We start from the raw sequence: 15,855 nt of genomic DNA, 5'->3' as shown, positions 1-15,855 counted from the left end.
AAGCACGTCGGTTGCGCTTCTGTCCCATCCAACAACATTGTGGGGTAGTACTTGTCTGGCTACGTGCAGGGCCCATGGCCGCACCTGTTTAGTCCCTGACTGGCTGGCTCTGTACCTGGGCCTACCTCCCTACTGGACTACTTTTTTTTACGCCTCGTGTGGGCTGTGCTTCTGCCACAGTGTGATGCTTGCCTTTCTCCGTTCAAGAGACTATACATACATTTGATCCCTCTGCCCAGCATATTACCGGGAACAAGCCCATTCTCGCTGATCGCCCTTGTTAGTCACCTTCCGCCACTCTCGGTACTTACAAAGTGCCCGCCAATCTCTGGTCTGCTTATTAAATCCTACACCAGCCAAATACACAGGCGGCTTTTCATTAGACCAAAGCTTTGGCGTGCGCAGCTAGAGCCTTCATCCTCTGGGAAGAACAAAAAAAAAAAAAAAAAAAAAAAAAAAAAAAAAAAAAAAAAAAAAAAAAAAAAAAAAAAACTGTCGGCGTGGTTAAAGAGCCTTGTTATATTAGTCCAGCGAGATCTCAGGTCAACTTTTGTTTTCTTTTTTTGTTGCTGGAAACCGGTCCAAATCACGCCCCCGCGCCATTCTCAGAGAATAAGGCATCGTATTTCGGAAGCACTCGGATGGCCAGCCAACATAGTCAGTGGCAGCTTGACTCTGGAGGCTAACAGCCGCACACCACTCTCGTTTTCGCCCATATATCCAGCCTTGAACTCTATGTCGACTTCGGGAATGGCTGCCTCTACCTTTGAACATGCGCCGCTCGCCCCTCATCTGTCGCCTGGCATACATCCTGTGGCCATGTCTCGCCCGCAGGTAGGCATCGAGAGGCTACCGACACGGCGGATGAGCAACGAGCCTCGAGAATCCATGAACTGCAAGTCGTGCCGCAAACGAAAGGTACGGATAACCCAAAGAGCCTGCAGATGACCACCAAACTGGCTTCTTAGGGGCCTGGAGACTAACAATCCGCGGATGAACTTCAGATCAAGTGCAACCGTCTCCGGCCATCTTGCGAGGCTTGCCAGGTTTTCCAATGTCCCTGTGTGTATGGTAAGTATCTTGCGTTCATCACCCGAGTTCCGGCAGAGCATTGAGCCTTTCATCTCGGAGACAATCACGAGACAGACAGCAACTTGCACCTACTAGCTCAAAGCATCAAATCACTGCTGTATTTATTGGTAGCAATGCCAGTTCTAACCTCGAATCTTTTTGTACAGATGCCGTGCCCAAGAAAAGGGGCCCAAAAACAGATGTACTGGAGGCCCTCGTGAAGAGGATTGACGGGCTGGAGCAGCAACTCAAAGACAAAAAGACCACAGATACTTCAGGGTCAGAAGTGGCGACGGGTATTGGAAACACGAGAACGGCAAGCAACGCAAGTCTAGCCCCAGATGTCGATCAAGTGTCACCGAGTGCTTCTGCTGGGCCTCCAGCTGGCAGCGTGGCAGACGACGACCTGAAATCAAGAATCGATCCAGCTCTCACAAACAGATCGGCCCAAGTCTCCGAGTCGGCCATATACTCACCGTCTCCCGGAAGGTGAGCTTATTTTTTTAGAGGCGCCAACGGGGTTTGTTGGTCCGTCGGAGCTTTTGACTGACATAATTTAGTGAGCCATCTTCCATGTCCATAACGGTTCCAACCGACGCATTACTGGACACGTACTTTAGTCGTTTTCACGGAAAGCCGTATCACATCCTCGACGAGACGGTAATCAGACAGAGGATACAAGCACACCAAATACCATCATTCTTGGCGCATGCTATTTATGCCGTTTCAGCAAGGTATGATGCGGGCCATTTATTGCGGAGGTGGTTTTCTGTTGATTCTCATGTTGGGTTCTGTGCTAAAATGGCCTAGATATATACCACATCCCAGCGGCTATCAGTCTGCAGTACAGCTCAGCGAAGATTATGCAATCCGAGCGAGATCCGAGATAGATACCGACGAACCGTCAGTCGACGCTCTACAGTCGCTTCTTCTTTTGGTCACAGCCTTTACCGCTATGGGGAAGGGGAGGAAGGCCTACATGCTCCTTAGTATGTTGACGATTTTCTTTGCAGTCTCGAATATGTGCGCTGCAGCACAATTCTGGTGTTTTCTTTTCTTCTTTTTTTTTCATTTTTCAACCTTGCCGGCTACCGTACTAACAACACAACAGCTAGCGCGGTAGGCATGGCCGTGGCCCTGGAGCTCCATCGAGAAGTCGACCCGAACGCACGAATATCACCAGCCGAGCGCGAAATGCGCAGGCGACTCTTCTGGAGTTGCTTTCTCCTCGACAGATTCATGGCGTGTGGCTCGAAGCGCCCGTCACTCATCTCCAACCGAACCATAATCGTTCGTCTCCCTTCCTGGTCACCAGGTCCGCAGTCATTGCCAGTCGAGGGGGAGTTTTTCGTCAGCGGCTCGAACCTACACTACTTCCAAGGGAGTGGTAAGAAATCTCAGGGCAGCAGCGGAATGTTGATCGACATAAGCCGGATACTGGGCATAACCAACCGATACCTCGCCGCGGGAGGGGTCAAGGGAGATTCTCACTTTCCTTGGCATTCTCTATCGAACCTGTCCAAGATCCGACAAGACTTGGATATATGGGCCTCGGGGACCGAAGATGTGTTTTCTAGCCTCGACAAACTTTTCGGCCAACCGGACTCGACCGTGCTGGTCCTGAGCAAACTGATTTACCACCTGATACACTGCCTTATCTACAGGCCCTTTCTCCCCATCGATCTCGGCGAGCTCGCCGGGGCTGGGCAGCACCAGTCATGGCAGATCGAAGCGACTAACATGTGCTTCTTGCACGCAAACGCCATAGCGGAGCTCGTGGAGCTCGGGAAGCAGACGGCGACCATCGAGTGGCCGGCATTTGTTGGGTACTGCATCTGCACGGCAGGGACGGTCCACGTACATGGGGCCTTTTACAATAAGAACCGGTTCGCCAGTGGCGAGATGGGCGGCGTCTTGGCCTCCTCGACCGACTTTCTCTCGCGGGAGATGCAGCAGCTGAGCGAGTTGAGATATGCGTGGGCGAGCGTGCAGCACCAGCGGGAAACACTCCAGGGGATCTACGGCGCGCACGCTGAGCTGGTGAAAAGTCATGCCAGCAACCCCATGCGCTCCGCGCCCGTCTTCCAACTGGAGGACTTTTTTGACCGTTATTCAAACATTGGCGGACCGGGCGGTCAGTCTTTTTATTTCGACTCGGCCAACATCAGCTTGTCGGATGTCGTGGTTGACTACACCACGGACGTCTATACGGGCCACGACCTATACGCACCCAGGTCTAGCATTGGTGTAGAGGCGATGGGTGGGGGAAACGCTAGTGATCGGCCAAGCCTCAAGCGCAAGAAGACGGCACCCCACGGCAACATGAAGGCTCCTGACCTCCGGCTGCAGTCCATATCGACCAACATGCCTGTGCCACATACGCCGCACGGCCTCCCGACGCCCTCGCACCACAGGCATTCGTTTTCGTTCCAGCCGCCTCAGGGTTCCCCGGTCCTTTTACATTCTCCTGCGATGCATCACCATCCTGCTTCAGGTACTACTGAAGCACCATCTTCACATCCGACCGGCGCAGGGGCAAGAGGAATTGGGGCCATGGGTGAGATGCACACGCCTGCAGGGCATCACCTGCAGTCACATCAGGGCGGCGGCGGGGGCGGGATTAACAGCTTTAGCCCCACTATCAACTACTCCCCACTACCGGGGCAGGGCGGTGGCGGCAGTCGAGAGACGCCGACTCAGCAGCAGCAGCAGCAGCTGGGGTCAACCGCTACACCAGGGAACACAGGGCCTTCTTCGTACGACCCCATGTTCGGCACACTCCCCACGAACGCCTTTAGCAGCCCCGCACCTGGACCGTGGCACCACCACGCGCCCGGAGGGGAAAATGACGTGACCGCCCCGGCTGCGGCGGCGGCGGCGGCGGGAAAGACGCTGGCGCACAGCCCCGGGGCGGGGAGCAACGCCAACGAGGGTGGTGCGGAGGAGAAGGATCCGTTCCTGAGCCTGCTGGAGCAGCTTGCCGAGAATGAGCAGGCCATGGGTTCGGGAGGAGAACTTGATTTTTTCTTGGGGATGAGCCAGCGTTGATTTTTGTTTCATTTTATTCTTATTGGTAGTTTGTAGTTATAGGACTCTTTGACTACACCCTGTATATACACTTTATTTGGTCTGGTCTGTCAAACTCTTGTAAAAGCTTGAGATAATGGTGGGTTGCCGTCTATGATTCTTTTCACCACATAAACACATTTTGCTTAATTCTTTCGACCTGCCTCGTTCTAGCCAGTTTTGTTTGTTTATTACCATATTGTACTTACAGTCAATTACGAACGGGGCGATTATTGAAACTAACAACCACATTACAGTACCAATTATAGAAAAGAAAAAAAATAGCATATCCAGTATATCGCTCGAGAAGTACGAGCCCAACCGCGAGTTTCGGTGCCGCAACTTCAACGTCGGCGAAGTCATCCAGTTCGTGTTCCAGATCCCCGTTTACGAGCTCGCGAATTGCAAGCAAATAAACCACGATTCAGTTGAATGGTGGCGCTGGAACACCCAGCTCCCCAAAAGGAAGCCTTTTTTCCTCTTTTTCAAGGTTTGACGTCAAGGGCGTATCAGATAGTTTTACTCTTGAAGAATATTCATGTCGCTGGTGAAACGAGAAGTTACCGAATCGGAATTGTCACAATCTGTTACTAAATTTGCAACGTGGATGGATATAAAAACCGGTTGTCTCTGCTGTCATTTGGATATCGGTTTGCTTTCAAACATCACAATATTCTTTGCTCAGTCCCAGCTGAAAAGAAGAAAAAAAGAAGAAAAAAAAACTCCTTCGTTTTTCATCCACAAGTTAAGCCGGTTTAACTTTCAAAGTTACAAAACTTCATCACTTTCTATTACACCTTTTGAAACAAACCAAACACAATCTGGCTCCAAAATCCGACCAAAAAAAAAACAAAATGAAGTTTGCGACCTCTCTTCTAATCAGCCTTCTCACCGCCGCTGCCATGGCCACGCCGGTGCAGGAACGAGCCACTACGGACACCAACCCATTGGATGGCCGTGCATGCCAGGCCAACAGTGGCGTGTGCAAGAGCGGAAAGTGTATTGTTGATGGCAAAACTTTCGACGATGATAAGTGCACAAACCAGCTCATGGGACACTAACATAAAAGCTCGGAGTTTTGGGACGGATTGGTCATTTTATATTTATCCTGTACTGTGGGTTGATTTCCTCGGTGGGCTCCGACACAATCATGTACAAATCCATCATCTCAATGGGTACGCCACGCCAGCGGCTCACTAGCCTAAAAAAAAAAAAAAAAAAAAAAAAAAAAAAAAAAAAAAAAAAAAAAAAAGCAGTTTTGCTGTACTGGGGGCATCGACTACCGATTGTTCAGACCACGCAGGCCACTAGATCACGGCGGAAGGAATCTACAGTCCAATCAATGCAGGCACTATATCGGTTCCAAACGGCGCGTGTTTGTTTTCTTCATTCCTGACCAGCCGGTGGTGCTTCTTTTTTCTTATTTGTTTTACTTTTACCAAGCCAGGGAAATTCTTTCGTATCCAAGATCTGTTTCAGCGGGGAATATTGTCCGTAGAAGCCGCTTTTTGTCTTCCTTCTTGCCGCCCCCATCTCGACCAGACTATAGACTTAAGAGGTACTGGTATATGGCTTGATAAAGTTTCTTTGTGAATTGGGTGTGAGATCTAATATAGAGGGGGACGCGGGGCGAAGCAGAGCGATTGGCTGGCTAATTGCACCTATTCCATACATTAGCAGCTTCTGGATGGTGGTTCTCATATTATCATACGGGGGGCTTATAATATCACCGTACATTTTCTTTTTTTTTCACCGCAACACAAGCGTGCATTCTTTTTATCGTCGCCCAACCCTCTTTAACGGTCTGGTAGAGATTGACGAGGTCACGATGGTTTTGGGTTGAGGGTGTGTGAGGTTGAAGTAGGCGGGCATGTGGTCCGTTGAAATTTTCTTTTTCATTCTTGTTCTATCATGATTGCTCACCCCTTCAAGCCCTTCCATGTAAAATGCCCGTTGAGCTTACAGTAGTAGTGTGAGAGGCACTTGTTGCAGGGGCGGCAAGAATCGAGCAAAAGATCTTCTACTTAATCTTGACTGGCCCTGCTTGGATTTGGCAAAAGTCACGAATGCTACCTGGTAAATGGTGCTTGCTTTTGCTTTGCCGTACTGTACAGTATAACACGATAGTAGTGGGCTTCAAACAAGGTATAACTAGGGACGATCCTTGGAAAAGGGGAGTAGTTATGTGTCACTTCTGTTATAAGGTGTGATCACCTACTCCAAGATTTTTCTTGCAAAATACCGGGCGTAAAATAGGCTTGACAAGGCTTTGGATACCCTGCCACTATATGCCGTCCCCAACATGGCAAGCATGAGAAGTTCCAATATAATAAGCGACCTTGGCAAGTAGGGTACGAAGAGGCATGGTGTGGAGGGCGGAATTTCTTTTTATTAGATGCGTGTTATTCTGGACACGTGAGGAAAAAAGGGGATTTTGCTAGCGAGCCTGACCGGGGAATTTTGTTTCGTGAGATAGGTATGGAGCAAGCGAGCAAGAAAGGAAGCGTCGGGGTTTTCATGCAGTTGCTAAATTCACACGATGGAGGCGAGTTGTGGTTTTAGCCTCGTGCAAAACCATGCAGGCCCTCGGGATCGACAGCTTGCGGAGTAGGGCATTGAGGATCGGCGATTTTCCTACAAGTCCGTATTTCTGTATCTTTTTTTTTCTGCTTTTAGCAGAAATTACTGTGGGACTCTAGTGCTTTGGGATTTTGTTGATCTTGTTTTTCTGTGGAAAGCAAACCATGAAATGCAAAGGACTTTTATGCTGGCCATGGATCAGGCCTTACCCCTTAATCCTTCTTCAAAGTATGTAGTATATGTGGTACCTGATTGCATATCACTCCATCAGAAGTGGGAGGTGTCATCGACTTGCAAAGGAGTGTGTATTTTGTTCAGATCAATAACACATTTTTCTTGGGTTGGGTATACTGCGTTGGAACATACTCCGCAGAAGCAACCATGGAAAAGCATGTGCATATCATGAGACCCCAACAGCAGCCCAGAAACCCATTTCTTCTTTGAACTCACGCTAGCCAAGGTAGAGACGAACTTGTTCCTGTTCCGTTAGCTGCGGATACACCCCTGATGCAGGAAACGATCACAAGGTGTACCCATACATCATGGCTTTTTTCAAGGGGTGGCTTGCAACAACAATAAAAAAAAGTAGAGCTCTTGCATCTGCTGCAGAGAACAAAAAGAAAAGCGCTGCAACCCACGTGAAAAGCCCAACCCCCGAATTTCTCCCCGCATTCACTAATCCACTAAAAACAAGTAGCCATCCCCCCTCTCCCGCATCTCGCTTCGACGCGCCGAACGCCACCACCCTCAGAGTCGTAGGGAGCACGGGATTCCGGACCGCCGAGGTAACGGCATATTCCTAATTTGAGTGGGGCAGCAAGAAGAGGAAGGGGGCGTGTATCCAAAGGGGTAGTTTAGTTTGGTGGAGGACGATGGACCGTCGTATTGCATCAACAGAAACAGGCTTTATTTCGGAGGTACTTTTGGGGTTCGGTTGGTGTTGATGCTGTTTGCTGCTTGTCCCTTTGCCTTTTTGCGTATCAAGGATGGGTATGAGGTAAAAGTACAGTAGCTAGGTAGGTGAGGTACCTGGTAATTTTGGATTAAACTTTCATTATAGCCATGTCTCGCTAAGATTTGACAAAAGAGTAGATCCATTGTCAAGTGCGCGTAGGTCCCTGCTTGATAAAGTGCTCGCTTAGACAATGTGGAGTTTGCGTCTTTATTTCCCTTTGAGTTTTATTGTTCGTGCAACGTTCAAGGTTTGCTTCTTCTACTTTCTTCTACCAAAAAAAGAGAGAAAGACTCCATCCAACTTGGCACGCATGTCGGCAAACCTCGCTTCCAAAAGGAAATTCTCCTGACCCCAACATCCTAAATAGGCAAGTCTCTGGGACACAAATTCGACCTCCTTCTTTCTCGTCCATGCCTTGCTCCGTTTGCCGGCTTCGGTTGATTGACTTGGCAGGTTCCGGTCCCGGACAAAAGCCCCGCCCCCGCCCAGCTGCCCATATACCGAGCAGGCGGGCCCTCGGATCCTTTCGGCCGGGAGCTCGGCGCTCGGGGCTGCACATCGGACATGTTGAGAGGTTTGTTCAGGGCTTTGGTTTTGATCCGAGGAGAAACATGATGAGTTCTCCATATAATGAACGATTTGATTAGGCAATTACAACAAGGCGTGGGCGAATACGCGAGCCAAACAAACTTGTTATACTTGTGACTCAGAAGAGATCAAACACATTTCGGCTTTTGAAAGATGCAGTCAGCAAGCAGCCTGAGTGTGCCGGCTTACAAATTGACAAACATTGACCAAAACCATCGCGTGTTCAAAACTTCTCGGACGATTTTAGTGATAGCAAGAAAGAAAACAACCATTCAAAAGCCTTGAATTTCCAACACTCAAATCGTACCTTCCTATTTAGTGGCCTGCAGTGTTTTGTTATGCTCCGGACTGTTTGCCGCCTGCACCGCGTTAGATTCCAACCTGCAATCACCAAAATTCCACAACCTTCAAAACGAGTTTACATCAGTCGGCAGACAATAACAGCCCCCATCGCAACCATGACAGCCACGACCCTGCTGAAGAAATGGTTCCCACATACTGAGGCGCCCGTAATCATCAGCGCCCCCATGCTCGGCATAGCAACTGGCGCCCTCGCGGCCCAGGTAACCAAGGCGGGTGGGCTTGGTGAGTGACGGCCTGTACATGACAGACCAATCTCCGAAAAAAAAGAGCTCGACCTTCTAACTCAAACATTCACAACCCCTTTCACCACCAAAACAAAAAAAAAGGCATGATCCCCGGTGGCTACGACGTCACACCCGGCTCCAACCAGCTAGCCGAGCTCGACGCCGAGCTCAGCACCGCACGCCAAATCCTAGGCCTCCAGGACACCAACTCCCCGCTTCCCGTCGGCATCGGCTTCATCTGCTGCCACGAGATTGTCGACACGCACTTTTCCGGCCGCGGCCTCGCGGACCTGGTAGCCAAGCACCGCCCCGCAGCCGTGTGGCTGTTTGCGCCCGAGCCCGACGCCGGCTACGACAAGCTGGCGCGCGCGGTCCGGGAAGCCGCCGCTGCGGCGAGCTACGACGTCAAGCTGTTTGCGCAGGTCGGCACCGTGGCGGACGCGCGGAGGGCGGTCGCCGCCGGCGTCGACGTCGTGGTTGCGCAGGGCGTCGATGCCGGCGGGCATCAGTTTGCGGTCGGGAGCGGGATCGTAGGTCTCGTCCCCGAGGTTAGGGATATGGTTGATGAGGAGTTTCCCGGGAAGGAGGTGGTGGTGGTTGCGGCCGGGGGTATTGCGGATGGTAGGGGGGTTGCTGCTGCTTTGGCTCTTGGTGAGTTTGTTGTGTTTGGGGCTGCTTTACTTCTTGTTTCGCTGTATGATTTTGTGCTGTGCTTTTGCTAAACTTTTTTGATCAAAAACTTCAGGGGCTGAAGGCGCAGTTATGGGCACCAGGGTAAGTCGAGAAGCGGGAAATTTTGGGTTTTTGCGGACGGAGGAAATGCATACTGACCAGGATGACATGCTAGTTCCTCGTTGCAGATGAGGCCAAGACCGCGGATTGGCAGAGAAAGATGGTATTAGAGACGCAAGATGGTGGTCTCAATACAAACAAGTAAGTTAAACCAGGGAGGAAGCTCACAAGGTCCCTGAAAAGGACTTTGTTGTCTTGCTCTTGCTAAAAAGAAGTATACACCCATGGTAGGTCTGTATTTCACGACCAACTACGAGGCACCGACAGCCTATGGCCTCCATTCTATGACGGACGCGCCATCGTTACTGACTCTTACCGGGATCACCGCGTCGGCGTGTCTCTTGAGGAGAACAAGAAGAGGTTCAAGCAAGCCAAGGAGGCAGGGAATGATGCCTCCCGCGGCGTTGTCTGGTCGTAAGTACACTTTCAAGGCAAATCCCGAGTGGATAATATCGATGGGAGTGACGCAGTCCCGCTAACTTGTTGTCCAACAACCCAAATAGCGGATCCGGAGTTGGGCTGGTTAGGGAGAGCGGGCCGGCAGGCGAAATAGTCAAGCAGACGAGGGACGAGGCAAAGAAGAGGATCAAGGCTGCACAGTCGTTTCTCTGAGACGCTTTTGCTGAATGGTTATATGTGCTTGGCCGGTCCGGTATTCTATTAACCACGCTCAGATATCTGCAAAATGCCGTGAATATCAACAAAGGCATGGCAAGTGAATGGTCTGGTAGTTGCTGCAACTGTTACCCCTTGGCATGTCGCTCCCAGTCTGCAGCCAAAGCTGCCAGAAGCTACCTTCGAGTCGACACACCACAAAGTTCAAGTCTATTTATGACGAAGAAATCAGTAATCCTATTCCATGGAGCCAAGTAGAAAGCCATCAGACAGCCCGTGAGAAGAGAAGAAAAAGAAAGATAAATCCAGCTTACTTCTCCCCAATGCACTACCAGGTTTGGTCATGATAGTATCGCCCTCCAGCCCCCAAGAGTCGGTCGAAGCCGTGGTCCCAAACGTCAGCGACTTGTAAGAGGTGCTCTCGGTTCCTACGTTGAGGTACATGGTCGTGTTGACCGACTTGATGGTGCTCGAGATGTCGAAACGCTCGCTCGTAGCCTCTGGTCCTAGGACGGCAAGTGTTTCTTTTTTGTGTTGCGAAGCATCGTGAATCAGCAATGGAAAAATAGCTTCAAAATCACAAAAAAAAGAGAGAAATCTACGACGAGATAAAGTAGCACCACCTCGATAATCTTACCATTGGTCGGATGGGCCTGCAGGTAAAGATGGTAGATCGGGTCTCGCTGGGAAGTTTTTTTTTTTTTTTTTGGAGATAAGTAACAAGTTTAAGATATAGTAACTTTGGATATTGACCAAAACAAAACCAACTCACCACTCCCCGGATCTGCTCCGGTTTAGCCAGCGCCGATCCTAGCAGCGACGCCGCAAACAGACTGAGTGTTGAGGGGCGCATGATGACGACTTGGAAATAAAACTAGGTATTTGCATTACCCAAAGAAAGTAAACCCAAGAGTTAAGCATGTCAAGTTTATGAAATACTAAAAAAAGGAGTGCTTCCTTGAATCCATTCATATAGGAAACGGACGGGCAGTTACCATCCGCCAATTTATTAGAACCAAACTTTTCGTCATATCGGCAGCAGTCGCTCCCTGGTACAGATTTCCAAAGCGGCCCGATTTCATTTATCGGCGGCTAAATGTACACATGGAACAGTTGGTTACCATATCATTCATGTAGTAAAACCTTACCTTCCGTCCACTTATTTAGGGCAGTAGAGGCAGATCCTCGCCGTCAGTTCATTTGCGGACAATGAAAAATCCAAAGTTAGACTGGGTAGAGACAAGTATCCGCCCCATTGATAGTGGTTTTTATTTTTGGTTTTTTATTTTTTGAAAATCAAAAAAAAAGAAAGGGTATATATTTAGCTACGGCTAATAGTGACATGTAAACGTCAGTTGTCTCTGTAAGTTATATAAAAAAAAAATTACTACCATTCTCTCAATGCCGATCTTAGCCATGTCATTGGAGTGACAACCAAGCCCCCGAATCGATGGGCTTACATTTGTACCCCTCTCACTCCCGAGGTACAGGCATTCCAAGACCACAGCCTTTGCTCATCTCCCTCATGCCGTTCTAAGACCAGTGTCACTAGCCTCACAAACAATATATAGTCGTGCCACAATGTTCCTCCTCGACGCTGTACTCAACCAATATTTATGACTCCAATTGTTATCTGGCGGTCCCGCTCGGCAGAGGCTTTCGCTATGATATGATTAAAACACTCGAAAGCCACCGGCGTCGATTGTTTCACGCTTTGTTTATCGCTCGACTCGATTCATCCCTCGCTCTTCCTCTTAGAAATTCTCTACGCCATCACCGTGTTGCCCATAACCAAGACGAGCAGCATCCCGTTCAGGACGCAAATTACCGTAAAAGTGAGGTAGACGGCTAGATAGTTAATCCAGCTGATGGTGTCCTGGTTCCTGGCAAGCGTCATGCCCAGCGCTGCACACGCGGCAGCCAGGCTGGCCATGACGCCGACGATGACGCCCGCATCGACCTCGACCCTCAGTCGGTGTTTGCCTGTCATGATAAGCAGGCTCGCGACCCCGAGGAGGACAAGGGCCGCGACATTGGCCCCCACGGAACCCCAAAAGAGAACGCGTTCCCTGTATCTGGCGATACGCTGCTCGTTGATCGACGGCAGCGCGGCGAAACGAGCCTCGTAGCCTCGAGGGAACTCGTCGTCGCTAATTTGGTCCAAGTTCTGCTCGTCCTCGGCGCTGTATCCGTCCGACATGGTGTGAGTGTTCATGGGTGAGACGTCACGCTGGTTCGCAGTGTCGGGTCGGCTGTGGGTGCCGTATAGTGTTTGGCCCGTGTGGCAGGCGTCTGGGCGTAGGGCGGCTATGTTTCCGACATGATTCGGGAGAAGTGGCTGTCGCTCGCCGTCGACAGCCTTCAGGTTCAAAATCGACTTTGCCTTTTCTACGGGCATCGCGAGAACGTGCAATAAGCTCGAGAGACCTGGGAAATGGAGATATGTTTCCTCATCTGGGTCGACGTATATTGTGTATCCTTCGTCGTCACCAGCGTCGCTGCCGTTGTCGTACTCGTTCCAGTAGCTAACCACAGGCGGCTCCCGCGGTGGTCGGTCTTGGTTCAAAGAATCTTGTTGGAACTGGACGCTGGTTCGTCTGACCGGAGTCGGTGCCTCATCGACCGATGGCGGAGTGTCGGGTCTCGAAAGGTTCTGGGGTGTGATGGCTAATAATTCGGAAGAAAGGTCATCGTACTGGACCTGTAACTGATGGAAATCGCGGTTCGTGAAGCTTTTTGGGTCGGAAAGAATGGAATCCCTGAATCGGGCACATAGGGTTTGCGAACCGGTCCATTTCTAGATGCAGACGAAAAGATTAGGTTCACGTTAGAGAGAAAGTTACTCGTTGGTGCCAGCGCCGATTTCGCTGATAAGCCACAGAGCGCTGGACAAGCCTCCCTAATCCAACACCGGCTACCGAATATTCTGCCGGACAAGCCGGGTCGTCGCATCTGTCCGTTGCGCGTCTTCCCTCGACCGCGCGGCCTCTTTTTACTGGCACCACATGCAAACAGATGATGATAAAACATATAACCAAACTTACCTTATACTTCTTGAGTATCTTCCGAAAGGCGACAACCTGGGCGTTGACGAATCGCTCCAGGTCATGGATCTCTTCACCGCACTGGGATGCCTGTTGTGCGTATCTGGCAAGCCTCCGTTGTCGCCTGGGTGAAATCTGCTTTTGCGCACATCTTCGCAGGGTGTTGTGTATGCAATCGGAGAGGTGCTCTGTAGACAGACATGTGCAAGCGCGGCAAGCCAGTCAGCCAAGTCAGTCAGTAAACAGAAATGAGTAACAACCAAGACAAACGAAAATAACCCCCAATTGACGTGTCAGCAAGTCTGCGGGAGATGATTATTTTTTGAAACGTACGTAATCGCCTCGAGAGCTCATCCGCTTTGCTTGTCACGAAGAGACCAACACGCGCATGTTGGTGGCACAGCTCGGTGTAGAACTCTTCCTCAAATTTCCGGAGGGCGGCGTCCTGATGACCCGGTATGGTGATTGCTGTTGCCTGGCCCTTGGTTGTACGAACTTTGACAAAGTTTTTGAGGCTGTTGTAGTCGATATTATCTGTAGTTCAGGGTTGCAAGCAGAAAAAAAAAGGGAGGATTTTCCGTCAGTATGACTTCATACGCAAATCATCGCGACTTTTTTTTTGGTATCGCGTCGCAATCACAACACCGGGAAGACTGCAGCCCTTTCCGCATATTTGGGCCTCGCGGCTAGATCGATTTCACGGGGTCTTGACTCACGAAGGCTCCATTCTGGTACAGACTCGGTCTCGAGCAGCTCGCCGTACTTCATGATTGCTCAATTGATGAGCACAACTGCGCCAATTGCTTGTGCGCGAGCTGATTTCGCAAAGCCGGCGCTTTTAGTTTTTTTTGTTTTTTTTTTTATCTAAGGAATTTTTCTCCTCTTATTCTATAGGTGATGTGCGGGGATCTTCCAACCCAAAGCCAAGGTGCGGCCTGACAACGGGACGGGTGGGAGGCGCAATGACGAAACTTTTTTAGGCGATTTGACCGGGAAGAGGAAACGGGCGTGGCTTGTGGTGCCCAGTCCTACACTGGTTAGGCGCTTGATTTCTCTCGGCGACGGGTTGCGTTTGCCAGGTTGTTAAATGAGGGGTGGTTTGTGTGAGAGCCAAAAGAAGACCCTGCCTCTCTCTAAGACAAATCAAAACGGGCCTAAAATAAAAAAAAGGGTAAAAGGAGATTAGAAGACCAGACAAGGTGAAAAACCAATTCGATCGCGATAGACGGGCAGCTAATCACCTTATGTACTTTAAGTGGAAGGTTAGTAGATAAGTTAGAAAAAAAAAAAAAAGAACCAGTAGAAAATAAAGATATACAAAGGCAAGGTGGTGGTCTACTACCCGAGGTAGCGAGATCCGATAAGGCTTAGGAAACGTTTAGCTTCGTGTCTGTCTGTCTCTTGTAAAACCGAGGAGCGCAAAACATGAATGAATCACTTTGAAGTTTGCTGCCCTGGATTGTTTGGTTTGCTTTGTTGCACCGTGTAGGATTGTATGACTTGGCGTTGGTTCTATGACTTGCAGAATTGAATCATGGCAATGCACAAGAAGATGGTCCAATGTCTTGAAAAATCGAAGTACGGTAAGCAAGCAAGCAGTCTTTAAGGCCTCCTGCTGGTTGAAGGACAAAGACACACGTAAACCTACGTACGGACTTTTGAGGTGCGGGAATCCGAACAAAGTTTGGTTTTATTGTACCTACGATAAACACCAGTCCGAAGGAGACCCGATTGTGCCAAGCTCGAGTTGATATAATGTGTGCCCGTCTTGCCTTTACGGATAACACGCTCCACCGAGGATCATGAACCTTCTCGACTCTGGGTTCAACTGGCAAGACTGGGTAATCAGGAAAATGGCTGCGCTTCATGTGGGTGCTTTCTTATCAGCATCCCTGACAGCGGAATACAACAGTAGTGCATTGATGCATGCCATGCAATACATCCTAAAGTACCCCTTACCTACCACTTGCTGTACCTCATTCTGACTTGACCCAATTGGTCCCCATTAATTACTAAGTAGGGTACTTATTGTACAAGTACCACCACCTCTTCGCAACCCATCTCAGCCTCCACGCCTTAGCCTTTTTTCTAGTTTACTCTTTGATTCAACGTCGCATTATATCGTCCTTATTTCATGATGCTGTCAGCGCTTTTCCGTAATATTTCCGTTCTGTATCATTTCTGAAGGCGTCAATTGCCACGATTTTTTTTCCCTACTCCTGTTTTTGAAATTTTTTAACTCTTTGCCACCCTCCCTCTATTGCTTGCAGGGACGTCCTTTTAGTCACTCGCCTGTGGTGGTACCCGACATCTAGGTTGCATGGCGGCATGCAAGACGCTGCACCACTTCACCGGATTAGACTACGACTGGCCAATCCCTGGCAAGTTTGCCTCTATAATGGTCCACGGAGTAGACTAGTTTGTCTGCTTGGTAATTTCATTGATATCAGATGGGACTTTTTGGATTTTCGGGCGATAAAAAAAAAAAAAAAAAAAAATCCCGCCTCTCTAATCCATTTATTTGGATATCTCCGCGAAAATACAGGGTCTAGATGGG

General features: G+C 49.7%; 5 protein-coding genes across 5 annotated transcripts; 3 read left to right on the top strand and 2 right to left on the bottom strand.

Annotated features, from left to right (window-relative positions):
* Positions 1-451: 451 nt before the first annotated feature.
* On the top strand, positions 452-4,119 carry PgNI_07688 (uncharacterized protein; the record flags this gene model as incomplete). Its single annotated transcript, XM_031127698.1, has 6 exons — positions 452-918; positions 1,005-1,071; positions 1,239-1,560; positions 1,632-1,805; positions 1,882-2,060; positions 2,183-4,119. The coding sequence occupies exons 1-6, from the start codon at positions 736-738 to the stop codon at positions 4,117-4,119; spliced, it is 2,862 nt and encodes a 953-aa protein (XP_030981486.1). The 5' UTR covers positions 452-735.
* An 872-nt stretch (positions 4,120-4,991) lies between these two features.
* Positions 4,992-5,198, top strand: PgNI_07687 (uncharacterized protein; the record flags this gene model as incomplete). The annotated part of the gene is made up of 1 exon (XM_031127697.1): positions 4,992-5,198. One exon carries the CDS (start codon positions 4,992-4,994, stop codon positions 5,196-5,198), a length of 207 nt encoding a protein of 68 aa, XP_030980694.1.
* A 3,400-nt stretch (positions 5,199-8,598) lies between these two features.
* Positions 8,599-10,251, top strand: PgNI_07686 (uncharacterized protein; the record flags this gene model as incomplete). Its single annotated transcript, XM_031127696.1, has 6 exons — positions 8,599-8,845; positions 8,950-9,498; positions 9,593-9,621; positions 9,695-9,780; positions 9,871-10,053; positions 10,143-10,251. The coding sequence occupies 6 exons, from the start codon at positions 8,599-8,601 to the stop codon at positions 10,249-10,251; spliced, it is 1,203 nt and encodes a 400-aa protein (XP_030981491.1).
* An 85-nt stretch (positions 10,252-10,336) lies between these two features.
* On the bottom strand, positions 10,337-11,107 carry PgNI_07685 (uncharacterized protein; the record flags this gene model as incomplete). Its single annotated transcript, XM_031127695.1, has 4 exons — positions 10,337-10,464; positions 10,569-10,778; positions 10,892-10,937; positions 11,027-11,107. 4 exons carry the CDS (start codon positions 11,105-11,107, stop codon positions 10,337-10,339), a joined length of 465 nt encoding a protein of 154 aa, XP_030980883.1.
* A 461-nt stretch (positions 11,108-11,568) lies between these two features.
* On the bottom strand, positions 11,569-14,509 carry PgNI_07684 (uncharacterized protein). The gene is made up of 4 exons (XM_031127694.1): positions 14,015-14,509; positions 13,632-13,832; positions 13,299-13,486; positions 11,569-13,051 (listed from the first exon to the last, which is right to left on the bottom strand). Exons 1-4 carry the CDS (start codon positions 14,064-14,066, stop codon positions 12,020-12,022), a joined length of 1,473 nt encoding a protein of 490 aa, XP_030980882.1. The 5' UTR covers positions 14,067-14,509; the 3' UTR covers positions 11,569-12,019.
* Between the last annotated feature and the right edge of the window lie 1,346 nt (positions 14,510-15,855).

Source organism: Pyricularia grisea (assembly GCF_004355905.1).
Source record: "Pyricularia grisea strain NI907 chromosome Unknown Pyricularia_grisea_NI907_Scaffold_4, whole genome shotgun sequence".
NCBI classification, from domain to species: domain Eukaryota; kingdom Fungi; phylum Ascomycota; class Sordariomycetes; order Magnaporthales; family Pyriculariaceae; genus Pyricularia; species Pyricularia grisea.
The sequence above is the reverse complement of the archived record's forward strand: the minus strand, read 5'-3'. Positions and strand labels throughout refer to the sequence as shown.